The 23,547-nt window shown below is 36.5% G+C and overlaps 1 protein-coding gene and 1 non-coding gene across 10 annotated transcripts in view; both read left to right on the top strand.

Annotated features, from left to right (window-relative positions):
- Positions 1-23,547, top strand: part of CNOT1 (CCR4-NOT transcription complex subunit 1) — an 82,991-nt gene that overhangs the window by 36,212 nt on the left and 23,232 nt on the right. For 5 of the 9 annotated variants that reach the window (XM_070770677.1, XM_019978865.2, XM_019978862.2 and 2 more), the window contains exons 9-24: positions 678-804; positions 947-1,057; positions 3,603-3,773; positions 4,178-4,305; positions 6,481-6,721; positions 8,610-8,729; positions 9,473-9,595; positions 9,763-9,914; positions 14,490-14,640; positions 15,815-16,016; positions 17,020-17,166; positions 18,229-18,353; positions 18,771-19,057; positions 19,945-20,023; positions 21,961-22,191; positions 22,511-22,651. In XM_070770677.1, coding sequence (XP_070626778.1) covers positions 678-804; positions 947-1,057; positions 3,603-3,773; positions 4,178-4,305; positions 6,481-6,721; positions 8,610-8,729; positions 9,473-9,595; positions 9,763-9,914; positions 14,490-14,640; positions 15,815-16,016; positions 17,020-17,166; positions 18,229-18,353; positions 18,771-19,057; positions 19,945-20,023; positions 21,961-22,191; positions 22,511-22,651 — 2,536 coding nt within the window. The remainder of the gene's footprint in view (positions 1-677; positions 805-946; positions 1,058-3,602; positions 3,774-4,177; positions 4,306-6,480; positions 6,722-8,609; positions 8,730-9,472; positions 9,596-9,762; positions 9,915-14,489; positions 14,641-15,814; positions 16,017-17,019; positions 17,167-18,228; positions 18,354-18,770; positions 19,058-19,944; positions 20,024-21,960; positions 22,192-22,510; positions 22,652-23,547) is intronic. The other 4 variants (XM_019978866.2, XM_070770674.1, XM_019978867.2 and 1 more) reach the window with 2 other exon arrangements.
- On the top strand, positions 14,925-15,060 carry LOC139177391 (small nucleolar RNA SNORA50). Its single transcript, XR_011561837.1, has one exon. It is a non-coding gene; the product is annotated as a small nucleolar RNA SNORA50 (small nucleolar RNA).

The following is a 23,547-nucleotide window of genomic DNA, read 5'->3' as shown; positions in this document are numbered from 1 at the left end:
CTTCTGCCTCCTCCCACCCTCAGTTTCCTCACTGTGCCTTGATTTTTACAGTCTTCCTTTTCTAGCCTTTCATACCCTGCCTTTCAAATATTTTCCCCACTTTCCAGGGGCATCAGAGGAAATTGCTTACCCTAATGGTAGCACTTAAGACTATTAAACAGTGGATTATTAATGTTTCTTCTGAGAATATATTATTAAGGGCATTTATGTGCTTTAGTTTGACTTTATGTGTAACATTTAATATTTTTAAAACTCAAATCACATTTCCACTTAGTTTGAAAGTGTATTTCTTATGTGTATATATGTGTCTGGCATAAAACTTCTGTTGATGCAAAGTGAAAAAAAGTACATTTTCAAGGCTTTGTACATATCAGAATAACCCTTGATTGGTATAAATCGTTATTCTTTAAAATACTGATATTCAAAGATTGAGGAGGATAATTTTGTTTCTTTTTGAAAAATACTACTCTTAATTCATATTTCCTTCTTTAATCAGTATTTTAAACTTTTTTCTTAACTGGGCATTTTTTCCATTACTTGCTATGTGAAAGTAAGAAGAAATGAAGTGTATTACTCTATGTTAGTAAAACTAGTGATTTCACTCAAAGACTCATATGAGTGTTTCTTAACCTTGGTGTTGAGGGTGCTATTTTTCTGAAGTTAAATTTTTGTTTCAGTATTGAAGAATGTCGCAATATAATCATGCAGTTTGGTGTTCGGGAGGTCACAGCTGCCCAGGTTGCAAGGGTTTTAGGAATGATGGCTCGAACTCATTCAGGATTAACAGACGGAATTCCATTACAGGTAAGTGTGGCAATCAACTATTTTACAAAGTGAATTAATGTCCTACCCTTTTTATTTTATTAAGTCAGTATGATTGTTCTATCAACCCGAGCTGAACACATGCAGTAGTTGGCTTTGTTTAATTCATTTTTTACTCCTACAGAGTATCTCTGCTCCTGGCAGTGGAATCTGGAGTGATGGGAAAGATAAAAGTGATGGAGCACAGGCACACACATGGAATGTAGAAGTCTTGATCGATGTTCTCAAAGAACTGGTGAGTACATGTAATGTCGTATATTTATGATATTAGTAAGGTATAGCCCAGAGAATGAAAATTTTAATGAGTAAAGTGCCTAGCTGAATGAGGGCTGCACTGTTTTGTAATTTCTGACTTCATTGGCTTAAATGTAATGAAACATCAGAAGTAATTATGTACTGGAAATAGCACATAGTCAAACTCTGGCTTTGTTCATAATGAATTGTTGCTATGCAGTTCTGAATCACACTGATGAGATGATTGGCTGGCAGTTAGTGTGTGGTTTTTGGGGAAGGATGAATTTGTTACAAAATAATGATTATATGAAGAATTATTGAGGAGAAAGAAAGTCTGAATGTTTTCTGGAAGGTGTACAAAAACCCTGCCAACTTTGTTTATGGTGGATAGGAATAATAAAAATCAGTACATCTCTTACTAGTTCTACTTCTGGAATATCCATAAGCTAAATAATTGGCTCCCAAATAAAAAGTACCTCTCCTAAAATGTTGAAATGTTAAATACAAGGGTAAAACTTCTAGTTATTAAAAAGGAGTGTGGAGTCAAGATCAAGGTGTAATATTCCAGGCTTGTTCATAAAATGTCAGGGAACTACATATGAGGCTAACGACTACATACACACACATAACATTCTTGGTAAGGTGTCAGGTCATTTGTCTGTCCTATATTTCAGTTTTAGTTTTCCACATATGTAACTTAGAGACAGAACTGAATAACAGGGAATCATACCATTCTCTTTATGACCTTAACATCAAAGGGTTTTCCTTTTATTTTAATAGTAGATGGATTTATGGTGTTCAAACCTATTAAAAAATAACATGATCATGGCGGAAAATTTGGAAAGTGAAATGAAAGAAAGGCAAAATAAAATCACAGTTTTATCACTTATGGATAACCAGTTATTAATTTGTTCTTAACCTGTGGTTGTCTATAAAATGAAAACATGCTTTTCTCTCTGTTTCATCTCAGTAGTTTATTGCCTTATTGATGATACTCTTTTTTTTTTTTTTTTTATTGTAGACAAGGACAGTGTTCCATGTTATCTGAACCTATGTTGTTTTGATTTCAGAGTGCAAAGGCTATAAATTAAATACCTTCAGTGTGGATTTGAATAGTTGAATTAGTAATATTTTCCTCTTCCTTTTTCTTCTCATGTATTTGAGTTTCTGTATATTTTTTTGTAGACAGGGAGCAGAGGACAATTTCAGACATACATTGGGTTAATAATTTGTTTGTTTTTTTTTTTTTTTACTACCCAAGATGGAAGGAGGAAACCATAGGGGCATACCTGTGGACTTTCCAAACTTAACCTCTTTCTAGGAATGCTATTTAATAGTATATTTATGATTCTGTTCTGTCACATTCAGTCCTTGAAACAAACTGTAGAAAAAAATCTCACCTCTGAATGCTATTGTTGCCTTAGAGTGAATACCCCAACTGAGGTTTACTCTTTGTACTGTATACAAAGCAAGTCTTCAGAGAAGTCACCTTAAAGCAAAACTAAATTGGATATGATGTTTTGGTTGGAGATTTAATTTTGAAGTATGCACATCCTTTTTTTTTTTCCCTTTCAAGCACAAAATATTCTTTTTTTTTCCATTTTGGCCACACGATGTGGCATGCAGGATCTTAGTCTCCCACCCAGCGATCCAGCTTGTGCCCCTGACATTGGGAGCTCAAAGTCTTAACCACTGGGACACCCACTTGGGACACCAGAGAAGTCCCAAGCACAAAATATTCTTATTGCTTGGTGCAGAGTGTTTGGTAAATGATCTTCTAAAGTTGTTTCCTGTGCTTTGTGTTTCTTTAAGGAATCTCATACTGCTTTTATGAATACCTTTTCATAAAACATTTTTGAATAGAGTATTTTTAGTCTTTTTGTCATAAAGAATTTAGATCACTTTTCCTGATACATACATTGAGATACTTTTAGGGGAGATCTTTAAGATTGACATTTGGGATAATTGGTTTATCTTTGCCACTTTGTTCCAAAGTAATGAAGTCTTACTGTAAAGAAGAGGCATTATCGGGATGGGCGTGTTCATTGCACTAAAGTAGAGGAAGAGAGATTTCCCCATTATGTCCTCATATATATTCAGAAGTATATCATGAGCTGAAAGGTTGGAGTTGCTTGCTGAAAGATTGGAGTTACTTACTAGTAGAGCTGGTTTATTTTGAATATTAAGAATTTGCTTTTCTGAGACTCCCCTGGTGGTCCACGGGTTAAGAATCTGCCTTGCAGTGCTGGAGATACAGATTCGATCCCTGGTCACTAAACTAAGATCCCATATGCTGCGGGGCAGCTAAGCCCATGTGGTACAATGAAGACCCAGCACAGCCAAAATAAAAATAAAAATTTTTTTAAAAAGGAATATACCTCTTCTAAGACTTTTTGGTAATGCCGGAAAGATTTAGATGATTTTGTGTCTATAATTAGACTATTACCATCTTGATTGAACTAAAGATTTAATGTGACTCTTTGGATAAAGCAATCAAAATATGTGCACTTTTGTTCTTTAAACTTTGAAGTGCTTTTCTTTTTTAGAACCCGAGTTTGAATTTCAAGGAAGTAACTTATGAACTGGACCATCCTGGGTTTCAAATTCGTGATAGTAAAGGACTTCATAATGTAGTCTATGGCATTCAAAGGGGTCTGGGTATGGAAGTGTTCCCTGTAGATCTCATATACAGACCTTGGAAACACGCAGAAGGCCAGGTAAGTGAATAGTGTTTAGCTATAGAAGAGACACAAAATAACAACTAACATAGTGACATCTATCCTTTGATTAAAATATTGTTTTAAAATAGAATTTGTTTTGCATTGCTCAGAAAAGCAGAGACTCCCGTGAATTTTGAAGAAACATTATTATAGTTTAATACCAGACTCAGCTGAAGTGTAGCAATCCATCTGATTTCCCAGTATTTTAAGGATGTTTGTCTCCAGGGTCATCATGCACCTTATTTTGTCTGAATTACCTGTGGTTTTGAAAGATCAAATAATTAAGATTTTAAAGGGAAATTTCTGATAACCTTAAGGTTGAAATTGCTTTGTTAAAATGTTTCAGTTTTTTAACATCCACAGTCATTTATGGTAGTAAGGACTTTTTTCTCTTTTTCCAGCTCTCCTTCATTCAGCATTCCCTTATAAATCCAGAGATCTTCTGTTTTGCCGACTATCCCTGTCATACTGTTGCCACTGATATTCTGAAAGCACCACCAGAGGATGACAATCGAGAAATTGCCACATGGTAAACACTCTTCATCTAGCTTTTCTTGAAAGGATCACTTCTACTTTTTTGAAATATAAGATTAATAGTTAGCCAACTACATAGTTAAAGGTTTAAATGAAATAGTATTTTTAGCAAGCCTGCTTACCCTAAATTTTATATAGTAGGGTGTTCTTGGGTGAAAATCTCTATTTAGTCCCCTTATCACTAGACACATCTTTCTTCTTGTAATATCTGCCATTGTATATTTTCTGAAACTATCAGACACGTTAGAAGGAGATTTGCACTTCTCTATTAGGGTTAAATCCCTTTCTTTTCTCTGTAGATTTTGCTTGCTTGCTTTTGTAAGTGGCTCAAAGTGGCCAACTCATGAAATCTCAAACTTTAAGTTAATTATCTATTTTCTCTGAGTTTCAATTCCAAATTTCTGAGGGAAAATCTGACTGGCTGAGTTGGTTTCTCCTGAAACTTAAGTCATTCCTCTCTGAGGGATGGATGTGCATTACTATTAAAATACACTCATGGCTATAGGGAGTGGCCATGGGCTGCTTTGGTCCTCAAAGACATCTACTTTATAATGTTTTTTCCATTTTTTTCAACCATACTCTACTGGGACACTTTTTCAACATGAACAGTTAGTGTTTGGGGGGAGGGGGAGGGAGGAGGACGTGTTGTGGCTGTTCGTTTTAGGTCAGTATAAAGCCCTATTGGGCTTCCCAGGTGGCACCAGTAGTAAAGAACCCTCCGGAGAATACAGGAGACTTAAGAGATGTGGGTTCAATCCCTGGGTTGGGAAGATCCCCTGGAGTAGGAAATGGCAATCCACTCCAGTATTCTTGCCTGGAGAATCCCCATGGACAGAGGACCCTGGCAGGCTACAGTCCATAGGGTCACACAGAGTCAGACACGACTGAAGCTACTTAGCATGCACGCACGCACAAAGCCCTATTGACATCATCTTACAAGACAAAGGATGGTAAATTTTCCCTGTAAAGGGTTTAATATGTGGCTTTGCAGGCCAGATGGTCTCTGTGCAACTACTTAACTCTTAAATTGTAGCACAGTATAAAAGTGAGTGTGACTCTATTCCAGCAAAACAGTATTTACAAAAATTAGGCAGTGTGAGATTGGGCCTGTGAATGTTGTTTGCTGATCCCTGTTCTGAAGCAGTGGTCTGTTCTAAAGTGTATCGATTCCCCAGATGTCCAGGTGGTAGCCAGTGTTGGATCTGCTGGGTTGGTTGATTTTTTTTTTTTTCCCTTCCTGTTAAGATTAATGTGTATGGTAGTGTTTCTTCATTTTAACAGATAAAAACCTCTTTCCAATTTATAAAACTGAAATGTCATTATATATTTAATAACTCCTTGATACAGCTGTATATTCAGGTTTCCCTAATTGTCTCAAAAATGGTTTATAACACTTTGTATGATTGGGAGTCCACACAAGGTCTAAGTACATAGTTTCTTTCATTCTATGAGTCTTCCTCCTTTTTTTTTTTTTTTAATATAATTCTTGACCATTGATTTAATGGAAAAATAGCATCCTGTAGTCTTCCCTATGATATAGGGTATCTATTTCCTCATGGTGTTTAATTTGATCTCTATCCCATAGTTTTTATGGACTAGGATTAGTAAGATTTGAGGCTTGGCTGAAGCCAACCACATTTAGCTTCCAATTCATAGGAGGTATTGATTACTTCTGAACTTGTATAGACATCAGAGGGGGCACGTAAGTTAAAACTGTGTTACCAAAGTAAGTGTTCTGGCTGGGCTTTCTTTTTAAATTGAAATACAGTTGATTTGCAGTGTTGTGTGAGTCAGGCTGTATTTTTATGTAGAATGTTTGTTGTGTTTATGTTTTATTGAATTTTTGACTGTTTGTAAACTCTGATATTTTTACTTTTCACTCTAATCACAAAAAGTTTTTCATGGTGAGGAGGTCCGTGGTTATGCAAATGGTCAGTCACGTCTACTCCTTCATCACTTATTTTGTTAATTTGGACGGCTTTTAAAGTTAGTTTGAAAGCATGCCAGCATTATATATTTGAGATGAATCAGCACCAATTTAAATATTTTTCAAATACTAAAGATGACAGCAACTTGGTTTTGTCTTGATAGCTGGTATCATTTATTTGGAAAATGGATTTTGTGTCCTTAGATTTTCACTGACAGATTATCTTATTTCCATTCTTGTTAGGAAGAGCTTGGATTTGATTGAATCTCTGCTAAGGCTCGCAGAGGTAGGGCAATATGAGCAAGTCAAACAGCTCTTCAGCTTCCCTATCAAACACTGTCCAGACATGCTGGTATTGGCCTTATTACAAATCAACACCTCCTGGCACACCTTGCGCCACGAACTCATCTCCACTCTGATGCCAATTTTCCTTGGAAACCACCCTAACTCAGCTATAATTTTGCACTATGCATGGCATGGACAGGTAAGATACGACCATTTCTTTGTCTTAATAATCAACATTAAAACTTTTTTGTTGATTTGTGTTTTGGGTGTACAGCAAAGTGAGTGTTATACGTACACATATTCATTCTTTCAGATTCTGTTCCATACATGCCATTTCAGAGTGTTGAGTAGAGCTTCCTTTGCTGTACAGTAGGTTCTTATTTAGTTATCTCTCTTTTGTACATAGTAGTGTGTATATGTCATTCCCAATCCCCACCCCCCATAACTGTGTTAGTTTCCTACATCTGTAATTCTATTTCTGCATAATAGACATTCTTTTGATGATGTTCAACTAGAGAAATTGTCAACCTTGGAATCCTGACACTCTGAGAAAGTCACACTTCCGTAAAATTTATTTTATCTTTTAGCATCATGTAGGTATTAAGTATAAAACTTGAAAGAGCAAGGAGGCTAGACAATTAAAAAAAAAATTCAGTATTATGAAAACTGTATCGCTAGGGTACCAGTACAGAGCTTAATAGAAACAGAAGGTTCTCATTTTACTTCTTAATAGCAAATGAGAGAATATCACAGATCAATTGAATTGACATAATTGTACTTTAAATCCAGCATTTAGAAAGATGCTAACAATAACCCTGTGTACGAGACAGCAAAAGAGACACTGATGTATAGAACAGTCTTATGGACTCTGTTGCAGAGGGAGAGGGTGGGAAGATTTGGGAGAATGGCATTGAAACATGTATAATATCATATATGAAACGAGTTGCCAGTCCAGGTTCGATGCACGATACTGGATGCTTGGTGCTAATGCACTGGGACAACCCAGAGGGATGGTATGGGGAGGGAGGAGGGAGGAAGGTTCAGGATGGGGAACACATGTATACCTGTGGCGGATTCATTTTGATATTTGGCAAAACTAATACAATTTGTAAAGTTTAAAAATAAAATAAAATTTAAAAAAAAATTTTTTATTTTGGTTCCTGCTGAGTTTTCAAGCCCTTGTGCCCCCCCACCCAATTTTGTAGGATGCATTTGACAAGTAAATACTCTTCTGTCCATTGATCTTCCCCTCCTCCCCAGTAGCCTGCATTTTAAATGCAGATATATGTAGAGGCTTTAAGAAAAAGCAGTTGTTTTCCCCTTTATACCAATTTCCCCTCTTTAAGATATTCCTGCTATTATTCGTTATATACCAGATAAAACTTGGAAAACATTAGCCTTGGTTCCATTCCTTTCCTCGGGCCACCTGCATTGCTGGAGACTGAAATCACATGATAGATAAGAGTTTACAAAGTGTTTATCAAACATTTAACCAGAAGTTTGAAGCGTAGGCCTTCTTAGACTTTTCTCAATAAATCTGTGAGAGAGGGCACAGTGAAGGGACATGCATCACCATTCCTGATTAGATACGTGTCTCACTTGGGCTTTCTGTCACTCTGAGACAGTTACTGGAAAGTGGTTTAGATAGTAGATTTAGATTGCTGTTGCTTCTCTGAGAGACATTAGCTAAATTACCATTCAACTGCAAAGACAGGCTGTTTTCTGCTGAACACTGTTTTGTCTTTATAGGCCAGTAATATGTAATTGAATTTAAGGGATCATGTAAATTTGATGCACCCTCATGTTCACATCATATATTGTCTTTGAAAGTGTTTTATAGGACAGATTTGTTGTAGTGAGTATATGACCTAAGGGTTTATGGGTAGGCATCATTTGGAAGATGTGGAAATAACACCCCTCCCCCCACAACACACAAGTCACTGTAATCAATGCTTTATCATTTGCACTGATACAGCTCAATTTTACATGAGTACAGGTGAAATCAGCGTTTGTAATAGCAGTTGCAACAGCGTATCAAAATGGTTAGTAGTAGTATTGCTATTTAACTCCCTTTTTTCTTTTCTTAGGGACAGTCTCCCTCAATCCGCCAACTTATCATGCATGCAATGGCAGAATGGTACATGCGAGGGGAGCAGTATGACCAGGCCAAGTTGTCTCGAATACTTGATGTGGCCCAGGACTTGAAGGTGAGTTTGAAGGGACAGAGAACGCTTTATTTATTGATGATAAAAATTCCAAGTGTCTTAGGAATAAGTCACATGTAACTCTAAGCTAGAATGGATGAGATTTAGTTTTTCCTTATAGGTAGAAAGAGGTTGGAAGAAGAGTGGTTCTTTAGAAGTGTAAAAATGTTTTCATTTACATTTCACTGAGTTTTGTTTGGTCTTCTATGATATTTAAAGGGCTGTTTTAAAATAAGTGATACTGACATCTTCTTAGATGTAATCTGTGAGATACAATTTTTGGAGAAACTGATTGGCTATCGACTTTTCTACAGATTTCATTAGCATTAACGGATTCTTTTGACAAATAGTCTGATTCTTGATGTCTTTGATTTGATGTACACAGTACTGGTGGTGTAGTTGTACTTAGAGGAAGCCTGAGTTTAGATTTTTTTTTTTTTAACAGATAAAGATAATTTTTCATGCTTTGTGTTTTGCTTTGCTTTAGGTTTATTTGAAAAAACACAGGGTAAAGTTTATTGTGAAGGTAAAGTCATGTGTTTGTCTTTGAAATGTGATCGTATAGTTAGGGACAAGTGTTACCATTGATATACACTAAGCTGTTTTGTTTAAAAAATTATGATTAAGAAAATATTAGCAATATTTTATTTAGACTTGTTTGTGAAAATAAAAACTGGAAACAGAAAATAGGACAGAAAAGTCACTCAATTGCTTGACTCGTAGTTTCTAATATTCTTTTTCTTTAGGCTTTGTCAATGCTGCTAAATGGTACTCCATTTGCCTTTGTTATTGACCTTGCTGCACTTGCTTCACGTCGTGAATACCTCAAACTTGACAAATGGCTCACAGATAAAATTCGAGAGCATGGAGTAAGTGGGATTTGTCCGTTTATTACTTCTTTTAAGTTTTGATGGTCAAGATAACTGAAGAAAATGGCAAAATGTTATTACTATATTCTGGAGTTGAGTTGTAGTGCTTAGTCTGAAATCAGTTAATGATGAGTTTCAAATACACTGAAAGACTTTCTCTTTTTCAGGAGCCTTTTATCCAGGCTTGTATGACTTTTTTAAAGAGACGGTGTCCTTCTATTTTGGGGGGACTTGCCCCAGAGAAAGATCAGCCTAAAAGTGCTCAACTTCCTCCAGAAACCCTCGCGACAATGTTGGCCTGTTTACAAGCTTGTGCAGGGTAAGAAGAGTATATTTAATACTGGAACTGGATTGTGTGGATAATTATTGATTTGAGGAAGAGGGTTTGAATGATTAAATACAACAGCATTTAAAGTAATCCAGTGGGTTTTAAGTCCAAAGTACTATACTACTGAAGTATGAGCTCTGTTTGAGTTAATTTTTTAATATGTGGTGTGAGATAGGATCCTAAATGCATGGTTTTACATGTGAATAGTCGATTTGTTTGTTGAAGAGACTGGTCTTTCCATTTGGGACTATCTTCTGAAAAATCAGTTGCACATAATATGAGTTTATTCTGGGCTCTTAGTTCTATTCCATTGATCTATATGCCTGTCCTTATGCCAGTACCACATTGTCTTGATAACTTTCACTTTTAAGTAAACTTTTAAATTGAAGTGTGAGTTCTCTAACTTTGCTTTCTACTTCTCCAAAATTGTTTCGGTCATTCTGGGTTCCTTAATTTTCATAAGAATTTTAGGGTCAGCTTGTCCATTTCTGCAGAGAAATTACATAGCTCAGTGGGATTTTGATAAGGATTATGTTCAATCTTTAGATCACCTCGGGGGATAGTGCCATTTTAATAGTATTAAGTCTTCCAGTTAACAAATCTAGGATATCTTCCCATTTCTTTAGTTTTCTCTAATTTCTTTCAGTGATGTTTGCATTGCCTTAGTCGTGCTTTTTGCTGGATATTTGATACAAGTCATGGTATCTGAATAGAGAGTTGGATTGTTTTTTTTGGTCTAATTGTTCTTGTTTGAACCTCCAGTCTAAAGTTGAATAGACGTGGTGAGAACAGACAACCTTATCTTGTTCCTGATTTAGGAGGAAAGTATCCAGTGTTTGACCATTAGCTATAATGTTAGTTATGGGTTTTATAGTTACGTTTCACATTGAAGGGAGTTTCCTTACCTCTGTTTCTAGTTAGTTTGGTTATATGTGTGTGTGTTGCATGTCCTATTTGTGGTTGAAAGCTGGAAAGTTTAATATGGCAATTCTCGAAATCACAATTCTCGAAAACCCACTCAAGGGTTTTTTGTTTTGTTAATGCTCTTTTCTGAACGAATTCAGTAATATCTGTATTCTTTGTCCTCTTTGGTCACTGATATCTCTGGATAAGCTTTGTGGTTAGCTAAGATTGGAGGTTTTGTTAAACTAAACTCTGAAATCAGTAAGCTATTCTTCACCTGGTGATTCTATGTGCTGTGTCCAGGCATATCTTTAACCCTAAGTTGGTCTCTTGACAAGTCCACTGTGGTATTCACTTGCTTCTTAGTCAGAACCTGAAGGTTGGCTTGAGGTGAACTTGGGCTTGAACCTAAGAACTTGGGCTTTCTTAGATCTTTCATGGCAGTGGCACAGCTTTAGATGCTAGCACAACCCTACACACACCTCATACCTTCTAGATTCCTGGGGAAATGTGAGAGTTTTTCAGATTTCCACCCATGGGAATCATCTGAAGTTTTCCTTTTGAACTTTTGGTTAGCCTGTTGTTTCGTCAGACTGTTATCTTCTACCTTAGGCATTCAGGAAGTTAAAACAGTGACCTTTAAAATGTTTTCTGCAGATAACCATGAGGAAGAGTCTGTTTGCCCTGGGTCAGTTCTTAGGTCCAGTATAGACAACCCGGCCATTGTGGTCTCACAGGGAATCCTCAGATAGGTGAAATAATGATTATTTCTTTGAGAATGAACTTGGAAGATGTTTCAGCCCAGTTCTGAGCCCTCTTGATCTGGTGGTTGTCAGGTTGCTTGCTGGTTTTCACTGTGATTGTGTTTTAATTCTGAGTTGGGCAAATTAAGATGTCATGAAGCTTGCTGTTGTTACCAAGAAGTAATCATCTTTCTGGAAGAAAAATTCCCCTCATGTTTTTTTTTTCTTGGCCACTCTGTGCTGCTCTACCTGGGATTGATCCCTGGCTCCAGCAGTAAAATGAAAGCAAGAAGTCTTAATTCCTGCACTGACAGGGAATTCCTTCCCTTGACTGTTGTAAAGCCTTTTGGTTCATTTCTAGAGTTTTGGAAAAATCAACTCCTACCTTTTTTTGGCTAGTGTTCTAGTTGGTTTTATGGAGGAGAGAATATTTAGAGGTCTTTACTCCACCGTCCTCACTTTTGTTCTGTCCTATATATTCTTTTTTGTAATTTCTGAAGCATAGTAAAATGAATACCTGTGTGATTCTCAAAGGGGAAAAGTAGTAACATTTCAGTAGAGAAGGCTGGATCTGACATTTACGACATTAATTTATTGATCAGGAGGTCACCAGCTCCATTCTACACGTGCCTCATGATAAAACCCATTGAGAACGTTGTGTACGTTATGTGGTAATCTCGCTGTCAGCAAAATACAAAGTAGCAGACAAACACAAATCAAGGGGACATTGTATAAAAACAAAAAACTGGCTTCTACTTTGTAAAAAAATCAAGTTTAAGAAAAGAGAAATAAAAGTTGATGAATTCTTGACAGTTTAAAGAAACAGAAGAGATGTGACAACTCAGTGCAATGGATTCTGATCCAAGTGGGGGAAAAGAGCATTGAGGACATTATGGGAATAATTGATGTAATTTGAATTTGGCCTATTTTATTTTATCCTTGCCCAACTTGCGTTGGATTTCATGATTATTGTTCTACAAGGTTATGTAAGAAAATGACCTTGTTCTTAGAAAACAGGTTATAAAGTATTTAGAGATAAAAGATACATGATGTATCTAATCTAAAATGTTTTGGAGAGAAGTGGATATTATAGAAAAAATGGTTAAATAGGGCAAAATGTAGCTAATTGGTGAGTGAAGCATTTATGGGAGTTCCTTCTAGTACTCTGGTCTCTTTAAGTTTGGAATTTTGTCAGCTATGGCAAGTTCTGCAATAGCAAGGAATAATATTTTAATTAACCATTTTTATCAATCATAAGTTACACAGTTTTAATATTGTAACATCTCTGAAATGATGATTCATCTCATTGGTGACCTCTTACAATTAGGATTAACCCAGTTAATTTTGTAGAGCATGTAAAATAATGCTGTGGCTTACAATTGAAGGCATTTTGTGTTGAATATAATATGATAATTATTGTCTATTACTTGTAGCCATTAACCCATGGCATAGAAGTCTTTGAAACGGTTTTCCTTTTAATTTAAAGGGGTGTTTTTTTGTTTGTTTGTTTGTTTTGGAGAAGGCACCCTACTCCAGTACTCTTGCCTGGAAAATCCCATGGATGGAGGAGCCTGGTAGGCTGCAGTCCATGGGGTTGCTAAGAGTCGGACATGACTGAGCAACTTCCCTTTCACTTTTCACTTTCATGCATTGGAGAAGGAAATGGCAACCCACTCCAGTGTTCTTGCCTAGAGAATCCCAGGGATGGTGGAGCCTGGTGGGCTGCCGTCTGTGGGGTCGCACAAGGTCAGACACGACTGAAGCGACTTAGCAGCAGTAGCAGCAGCACTCTACTAAATAGATGTTTTGTGCCTTAGTGAACTAGTACCTATTTGTGAATATTCAGTTTGTTTTTCACTATATATCACAAATAATGTTGCAATGAATAGCATTTTGCATCCATCGTCTTTGCCAGTGTATATTTGGGCCCACTAGAAGTGGAATTGTTAGGTTAAAGGGAAATGGCATATGCAGTTTTGCTAGGTGCTATAAAATTTTTCTCCATAGCAAGTTCTCCATTTATTATAACCAGAGGCAGTTGGTCTATTTCCCCATAGTTTTGTGCTTATCTGCAAGATAATTTATTTGTTTTGGCTGTGCCTCATGACATGTGGGATGTTAGTTCCCTGACCAGGGATTGAACCTACACTCCCTGAAGTGGAAGCTCAGAGTCTTAACCACTGGTCCTCCAGAGAATTCTCTGAACTGTTTAATGTAGAGTTTTACTTGGTACTTTAAATATCCTAATCTGTCCTCTCCCTCCCCTCAGAAACAACTTTCTTGTCTGAATGACTGCTTTTACTTTTTAGAGTCAACAGTATGATTAAGAATTTAGAGGGTAAGGTCTAAGACAGTAGGAAGTTTGCATAGCATTTATGAGTGCAAGGGGTTCCACAGTTTTAGGAGACAATAGCACCCTGTGATAGGAAGGTGGATTTTCCTGTCAAACGTATAGCCTATTTCACATTTTAGAAGTCAGTTTTTTACATGCTTGCCTAATACAGTTACTGACTACATGTATGGCATTTTTATCTATACTTAAATTAATGTCTTATTTTTGACTGAAAACCTTGTCTAAAGATTGTTTATCTGTTTACTGTGATAACTTTTATCCACTTTTGTGCATAATTTTTGATGAAGTAGTTGAGGATATGGAATGTTTCTTAGAGCGGTATTTCAAAATATATGGGCAGCAGTGTACCCAAGGCTTGTTAATTTCAGAGTTATTAAAAAATATTTTCACAAGAAAGGCAGTGCTCAGAAAATCCTGGTGATTAATAACAGATAGAGAGACATGGGATATAGTGGAAATTGAGCCATAGGTTCCAGCAAGTTTTCTATTTATTAGAAATCCAGATTTGTTTGTTTAGGTGTGCTAGGGAATAATTAATGATATTTTTCTCTTTTCGTGTCTCTCCAGGAGTGTTTCTCAGGAGTTATCAGAAACCATCCTCACCATGGTGGCCAATTGCAGTAACGTTATGAACAAGGCCAGGCAGCCACCACCGGGAGTTATGCCAAAAGGACGCCCTCCTAGTGCTAGCAGCTTGGACGCCATTTCTCCCGTTCAGGTAAATGAACACTACATTTGGTACATCTCCATTTGGTCATAGATTTGAAATAGAATAAACTTCTGCATCATCATTAATAGTCTACTCAAAGGAGATTTTTGTCTGAATTTATTACATTTTAGATAACTGCATGTCTAGTATCCACTTAAAGGAGATCTGTAAATAGGCATTGTGGTTGAGAATAGATTTGAATCATTAAACAGACTATGAGAGGAAAGATACAAAACAACTTAGGTATATGGTAAGGGCTTCTTTTTAAAATAAGAATAACAGACTTGAGAAATAAGCACTGCCTTTGAACCTGATGTGTCTTGTTTGTAGCTTCACGGGCCAAGCAACAGTGCTAGAGCATAAGGACTTGTTATAACTGGGGCTCTTCAGCTCTCAACTGAACTGCTCTTTTAAAAACAAGGTACATTTAAGTTACTCCCTGACACCAACCACCCCCTTCTCTCTGGGAGCAACATATTCCGCTTCTATTTTCAGCTGCATTGAATGGCAGGTTGGGGTTTATTTTAAGAAAGAGCACTTAGGGAACCACTTCAGTGACCACTTTATAAAAGGCATATCATATATTATTTTCTATAGTCACAGAAGTCTGAAATAATGTCACAAACTAAGAAGTTTAGAAGTGTAGTTATTAGATATTTTATAAAATCTTTTGGTATGAATAGTATACCTTGTTTTTTGTTTTTTAAATTAGAGCTGATCTCCTCCAACCCCAAGATTCTCAAAGTTTGACAAGATTTGTTTTGACTAGATTTCTAATTTCTAATGCTTTTATTGTATTAAAAGTTAATTTAATTGAGATTTGTTTATATTAAAGGGGCCTATTGGAAATTATAAGGATCGCCCCATGTCACTACTAAATGTTTAGTAGTACAGCTTCAGAGAACTTCATCTGAAATGTTATTCTTGAAGTTTTATAGCCCTTATATTGTGGCTCTGGTTCTTTGGCAGGGGCTCTTTAAACCTGCTGTATCACAGATCCTGTGATATAGTTGTGATATATTAAGAAAAATGACTGGTACACTTGGTTTGGGGATTAAGCATCATCATGTTTTGCAGTTTATTAAGCATTTGAAGAGCTATTGCTAAAGATTGCTTTACCTGTGTCATTTATCTGCCTTTGCTTGAAGTGTGTTTAATACGTTTTTATAATGTTTTTCTTTAGATTGACCCTCTTGCTGGAATGGCATCTCTTAGTATAGGTGGTTCAGCTGCCCCTCACACCCAGAGTATGCAGGGCTTTCCTCCAAATTTGGGTTCTGCATTCAGTACCCCACAGTCACCAGCAAAAGCATTTCCACCCCTTTCAACCCCAAATCAGACAACTGCATTCAGTGGTATTGGAGGACTTTCATCACAGCTTCCAGGTAAGAGGAGTGGTGGGGAGGGGTACAGATTATCTGTAAGTTTCATCATGCCTTAGTGCATGTAAGGTGTTCTGAGTCACTGTGATAAAGGAAAAGTGCTTAAACTAAATTGTGAAAGTTGTTTTCACATCCAGAGCTGGGAAGAGAAAAACATTATTACATTAATTTAGTCAAATTGTAATGAGGATATTTATACTTATAAATTTTTTAGTTGAGTTATTCAGTAAGGATTCTATTACCACATGATACTATAAACAGTAACAAGTTCGTTAATCACATTCTAAAGAACTTAGGCTTAGATCAAAACTCATAGCTTTATAAATTACCCAACCTTCGTATAATAAAGGTGAAATGTTTCATACATCAGATTCAGGTATATGTCCTGCCTTTTTGCATCTACCTTGAAAATGATAGGAAAGCACTAGAACTTTCCCACATATTTTGGCTTTTAACGTGGAAGTAAAGTTTACATTTTCCCCCGTAGTACCAACATGTTTCTCCTAAGCTGTTTGCACCTTTTATTGCCAGAGTATAAGTTTAGAATACTAAAACCTAATTAGTGAAATGTTGTAATAACGGGCTTCCCTGATAGCTCATTTGGTAAAGAATCTGCCAGCAGTGCAGGAGACCCTGGTTCGATTCCTGGGTCAGGAAGATCTGCTGGAAAAGGGATAGGCTACCCACAATATTCTGGGCTTTCCTGGTGGCTCAGCTGGTAAAGAACCTGCCTGCAAGGCAGGAGACCTGGGTTCGATCCCTAGGTTGGGAAGATCCCCTGGAGAAGGGAAAGGCTACCCACTCCAGTTTTCTGGCCTGGAGAATTTCATGGCAGCCTGACTGGTATAGAAACTGGGGCTCTTGGACTCCCTGCAGTGTAATAACTCTGTAACCTAGTTGCAACTGAGTTAACAAAAGACCATGACTTTTTAATTAAGAATTTGTCTTTGATAAAGTCAAGAAGATGAGTAATGATAAGACTTTTGGCTGCCTTCATTCTTTCTAGTAGGTGGTCTTGGCACAGGCAGCCTGACTGGTATAGGAACTGGGGCTCTTGGACTCCCTGCAGTGAATAGCGATCCTTTTGTACAGAGGAAACTGGGCACCTCTGGACTGAACCAGCCTACATTCCAGCAGAGTAAGATGAAACCTTGTAAGTGGTAGTGTTGTCTGTGATTGTGAAGTGTGACTGATACATATATAACTTACATGTCCAATTTGTTGTCCCCAGAGATACATGGACAAAAACATTGACTTTGTCTTAATATGCTGTTAAAAGGCCATTATGTTGACACGCCTCCTAGATGGGTGGGAGTATCATGAATTTAAATTTTTAAAACAAAAATTTGAGGTGGTATTCCACCTTTCATCCTGGATTGTCAGAACAAGGTGACAGTTAAGAGGTGGCATTCTTCAAGGTGTTATCCGAGGAGTAAGGAGCAAAGTAAAAAAAGGCTCAGTAGTTTAAATCTATGTATATAAACCTTTTTTGTTTTTTAAATCAGGAGCAGCCAGGAAAATCTCAGATTTCTGTTTGAGTTTTGCCAGTTTATAAAGTAAATAACTATATTTTAATGTTATAGCTTTATGATTTAGAAGTACACATAATTATTGCCATATATGTGAAAAAAATCAAATTTTAAACTTTTAATCTCCTTTAGTAAGGTATTTAAAAGTCAGAGGAGTCTTCTTTGTATGTATGTATCATTGACTTATAAATATCCTTGTCATTGGGACTAAATATTCATTATCCAAGGTTTGAAAGTATACAGACTGATTTGAAAATGTTAGTGTGAAAGGCTTGTCTGAATGTTATGTTTTGTAGCATGCTTTGTGTTTTCTTTCAATGTGTCATGCATATGCATTGGGAATTCTTACATGTAAAAGGTGATAAAGTAACCTTGAATGAGGTTGTGTTGAGGGTAAGTGCATTATAAATTTGAACCTAGTGAACTTTCATGGTGTGAAAAGTCCTTATATAAAGTACTGAGATAGAACTGTGGTTGTAAGGCAGTTTTGTTAAAATCTCTTGTGTCCTTAGAGCAGTTGAATATTGAAACTTCACCTCTTTAACACGTCATTTTAGGTTTTTTGTTTTTTTTTTTTCCCCCTCTTAAAATTCAAACTATATTGGTCTCTCTGGCTCTGTGTGCTTAATGTGGGGGAGTAAAGGAAGAGCCTAAATGCCCACTGTTTGCTTTTCTGTTTTTAACAGCGGACTTGTCTCAGGTGTGGCCAGAGGCAAATCAGCACTTTAGTAAAGAGATAGATGATGAAGCAAACAGCTATTTCCAGAGAATATATAATCACCCACCACATCCAACCATGTCTGTTGATGAGGTGAGTGTCTAGAATGATCTAATTCTTTATGGTTTAGGTAAATCTTAAATAAATGCCCCTTTCAAAGTGAAATATAACACCAAGTGTTTTGATATGTCTCTTTAATATTTATCTCAAGCTCAGTTTATTGTTAAATATTCTGCTTAACAATTAAGAGTATTTGAGGAGTGCATTCCCTGGTAGCTCAGCTGGTAAAGAATCTGCCTGCAATGCAGGAGACCCCGGTTTGATTCCTGGGTCCGAAAGATCCCCTGGAGAAGGGAAAGGCTATCCACCCCAGTATTCTGGCCTGGAGAATTCCATGGACTGTATATCCTTGGGGTCACAGAGAGTTGGACATGACTCAGCAACTTTTACTTCACTTTCTTAATAATGGTTTCCTTTATGTATATATGATTTTTGTCTTGCTTTTTCCAGGTATTAGAAATGCTACAGAGATTTAAAGATTCTACCATAAAGAGGGAACGAGAAGTATTTAACTGTATGCTAAGGAACTTGTTCGAAGAATATCGGTTCTTCCCCCAATACCCTGATAAAGAGTTACATATAACAGCCTGCCTGTTTGGTGGAATAATCGAAAAAGGACTGGTCACTTATATGGCACTAGGTTTGGCCCTGCGATACGTTCTTGAAGCCTTACGCAAGCCTTTTGGATCCAAAATGTATTATTTTGGGATTGCTGCACTAGATAGATTTAAAAATAGGTGAGTGGATAGGTTTGCTGTGAAGGTTCTCTCTTTTAATAAAAGAAGAAACAGTAGCTTACTTTTCAGCTAATTCTTCTATGCCTTATATGTGTATTAACTAACCTTAATGACTGTATGAAATAAAAGGAAGAAGTGAAAACAGTTTGTTATATTTACCAAACAAGTGGTTGGAAAAATGTAGCAATTTTTTTTTGTTTACTGAACTATACTTTATAATACATGATAGTCAGTATTTTAGGTTAATAGGTCTTTGAAATTCAAACAGTTGTGTAACCACCACCACCACCACCACAGTCAAAATAACTGAATATTTTCGTCACCCCCCAAAAGTTCCCTTACTTCCCCTTTGTAGTTAACTTTCCTGCACATCTAACCTCTGGCAATCCCTGATTGGATTTGTCTGGTTTTTCCAGGGTGTTATCTAAATGGAGTCCTACACAATGTATATGAGTTTGACTTCTTACACTGAGCATGATGCCTCCAAGATTTACCTATGTTACTGCATGTTTCAGTTTCTTTTTATTGCAGAATAGTATTCTATTGTATGGGTTCATTAGCAAACTGGTTTTCTCTTCACCTTTTGATGAACATTTGGAATTCAGCTAGCTGGAAAGATAGTAGTTTTAGTGGCTCATTGTAATCTTAAGTAAAACAAAGTTTTACTTAAACTTGTTTAAAAAACAAGTTTTTTTTTGATACAGAAAGGATGAAGTTCACATTTTCCCTCTCTTCTTTGTTTTTCCTTTTGGCATTCTCTTCAAATAAGGTATTTATTTCAAAGGTAGAAATGGGAGAAATGGCCTAGATTAGCTTTTGAAGATTTGAAATTGTACTGCCTCTGTTCTTACATGAAATGGCAAATGAATAAATGTTTTTGTTGACAGATTGAAGGACTATCCCCAGTATTGTCAGCACTTGGCTTCGATCAGTCACTTTATGCAATTTCCACATCATTTACAGGAGGTAAGTATTTTCAGTACCTAAGTAATTGAAGGGTTTATCTGTTTAAGTTTGGATTTATTGGCAATGGCATTAAGATTGCCTAATGATTGTTCTGACATAGGTATACATATTATTTGTTGCTTGTTTTGTAGCTTAACCTTGAAAAAATAGGAATTTTATATTTTGTAAGCAGCGGTTTTGCTTGATTTGATAAAAGGCTTTTGCTAGTTCTTTTAGCCTACTAATTCTATCAAGGAGAAGAAATCTTTCACTGTTAACCAAGAATCCCTGCCTGAGTCTAAAAATATAAGTTTTTCCTCTGATTTAGATGTTAATGTGAATCAAAGCTATTTCTTTCTGTTGTTGGTGTTTAGGTTTTTTGTTTGTTTTGGTTTGGTTTTGGGGGGCTGCTCTGTGGCTTGTGGGATCTTAGTTCCCTGACTAGGGATTGAACCTGGCCCGTGACAGTGAAAGCGCCCAGTAACCACTGGACCGCCAGGAAATTCCCCAAACCCATTGCATATACAAGTTTTTAGATCAGTGTTTCTTAAAAATACAGCCTTCTTAAACTATCGGTTTAGATTCCTTCAGGGTTAAAAAGGAGACAGTCCGTAAGGAAATGGACCTAGAGAATATTTTAAACCATGTTATGTGACTATTCTTGAAATTTGTATATATTTCTTTAATGGTTGATTTCACATGATTACTAAATATTCATACTTTGATCTTACCTTTGGTCAAAGTCAGCTTACAGAGAACAAGAAAAGAAAGTTGATTAATCTCTGTTAACTTTATTTTACTTTTTTCAGTACAAAGCAGATGAACTCCTTTATAAGATCATATTTTAAGAAATCAGATCAGAATTTGAACTGATTTTAATTCTGTATTGTAGTTTAATCCAGCACTTTCTACCTCATTCCGCTGGGTTTGTTTGTAGGAGTACAGAGTCATTATGATGGTTTAGCCTCAGAAACCATAGCATGGGAGGCAGGAGTATATTGATCCCTATTGAGGGGTTTTGGAGTGCTATGCCAAAATTATGGCACTGAAAACTCGGCAAGAAAACAGAGTTTGAAAAGCTGGGATGGGAAGTAAGAGGCTGCTGCAATCAGATGAGCTTGAAATTCAGATCTGGGACCTTGAAAGACTAGAGAGCAAGAATGAGGGAGGTGGTACGAAAACGGTCACACTGACTGGTCCTGAGCTCCCACTGTAACACACTTATTACCCAGAGAAGGGGGGAGAAGTCATTGCTTATATTTCAGTTTAAAGGGCTATATTTTTCCTTCTTGAAAATGTCTCCTTTTTTGAATAAAGTTATGGTATATATACACAGGTTCTAGTTTTTGGTCGGGAACAAGCTGTTGGTAATAGTATCGGGAAGGCTGTGTCAGTCTTCTAATTTGTGTGGGAGAAGGAATTTTTTTGGACTGGGAAATGTGGAGGAGAGGGATGAAACTTATCCTAGAACATTGCTTACCCTTCAGTTGGCTAGGTGGTGTAAACTGTTCTTGTTTTGTGCTATTAGCTTTACTGAGAGAGAACTCACGCTGCAGTGTTTTTTAGGCTGTGGTTTTTTTCATTAGCATCCAATAGAAATCAGTTTATTATATAAATTTTAGAACCTTTAAGTTTATTTATGTGAAGGAATTTAAGGAAATTTATAGGTAAGCATTTGTGGCTACCTTTTTAAAACTTGTTAACTGGTTCTCTTATAAATACTTAAGCATAGTAACATTTTAGTTTTATTTCTTCAGAAGTTCGTGGTATCCACTTACATATTACACATATGGGAATATTCACCAGAATGGGGCAAGATATAAGGGAGATAGATGAACCAAAAGAGTGCTCTGATATGATTTCCAGTCTCTCAGAAGTGAGGGGAGTTTAATTCAAGTATTTCAGTTTCTGTTAAGAATTCTTATTTAATGTGTTTTTCTCTTTCTCTACCCCTTTAGTATATTGAGTATGGACAGCAATCTAGAGATCCTCCTGTGAAAATGCAGGGCTCTATCACAACCCCTGGAAGTATTGCACTGGCTCAAGCCCAGGCCCAGGCCCAGGTTCCAGCAAAAGCTCCCCTTGCTGGCCAGGTTAGCACTATGGTAACCACCTCAACAACCACCACTGTTGCTAAAACGGTTACAGTCACCAGGCCAACTGGAGTCAGCTTTAAGAAAGATGTGCCAGTAAGTAGGTCTATCTTCTTTCTTTGTTGTATTTGTTGTTACATTGCAATATATCCAATAGTGAGCATGTACTTTATTATAAATAACACATGCCTATTAATAAAGCATGAAAGATCAGCATTTCTCCCTTTACCACCCTGATTTCCCACATGTAGCCCCTATGAATAGTTCAGTACATGTTCTTGCCAGCACTTCAAGTGCACAGTTGTACATACCATATGTATTTTATATACTAAAGGAATCTGTGTACATACCCCACCCCTAGGATTTGTGTAGTAAGGATTTCAGTTTGTTAATTTTATGTATTTTATTTCTTTAGCCTTCTATTAATACAACAAATATAGATACATTGCTTGTGGCCACAGATCAAACTGAGAGAATCGTAGAGCCCCCAGAAAATATCCAGGAGAAAATTGCTTTTATCTTCAACAACCTTTCCCAGTCAAATATGACACAAAAGGTGAGTCTGAAGTAATAGTTTATGTATCACTACAAATGTTCTCTGTTGTTTTTCTTGATGGATTGGGGGATTTACATTTGATATTCTCTACCCTTTTTAATCTTTAAAGGTGAAGATAATAGAATCAAAATGAAGGGAACTTGGATATACAACTAGTGGTTGTAGATTCTGTAGATGTTAAATAGCACTGATTTTATTTATTTATTTATTAATTTTGGCCACATGGCATGACATGTGGGATCTTAGTTTCCTGACCAGGGATCGAACCAAACTCACACTCCCTGCAGTGGAAGTGCAGCCTCTTAACCACTGAACTTCCAGGGAAGTCCCAAATAGTATTGTTTTGCAGTGAGTTACAGGCTTTTTGAAGTAAACTTGAAAATGATTTCATGATGGGAATTTCATTTGTATTTGTAGTAACAATTCACATCCTCCCAGAGATCATTAACAGCTTGTGAAAAGAATTGATGCTTGCCTTACAAGATTATGTGCTAAGATGATACTTGGAAATGTCTGTTTTCGTCAATACTAATTAGCCTAAACAAAAGGGTTTGAAATGTAATTTATAATGCAAGTACTGTCTTTGAGACTCTCACCATAATTGATTGGGGGAAAATTTTGAAGCATTTTGCATGCTTTTTGGAAGAAGAGTTTCAAACTTTGCAAATAATTCCTAGAGATAGAAATGTAGAAAAACATAGTTCTGGCATCAGGCTTATTAATAACAAGTTGTAGATTAGTAATTTATCTTCTTTTGTTCAAATGGAGAGTAAGTAAGATGGGGATGAGGGACTACATATTTTGCAATTTTAAAGCTTAAAGTGACCATAGATGTTTCAGTTCTAATTACCCAGCTTAAGAGATGATTGACTCTATACTTACATGGACTTGAATAT

The sequence above is a fragment of the Bos indicus genome, chromosome 18 (genome assembly GCF_029378745.1).
Source record: "Bos indicus isolate NIAB-ARS_2022 breed Sahiwal x Tharparkar chromosome 18, NIAB-ARS_B.indTharparkar_mat_pri_1.0, whole genome shotgun sequence".
Taxonomy (NCBI): Eukaryota; Metazoa; Chordata; class Mammalia; order Artiodactyla; family Bovidae; genus Bos; species Bos indicus.
This window is presented reverse-complemented; position numbering and strand designations above follow the sequence as displayed.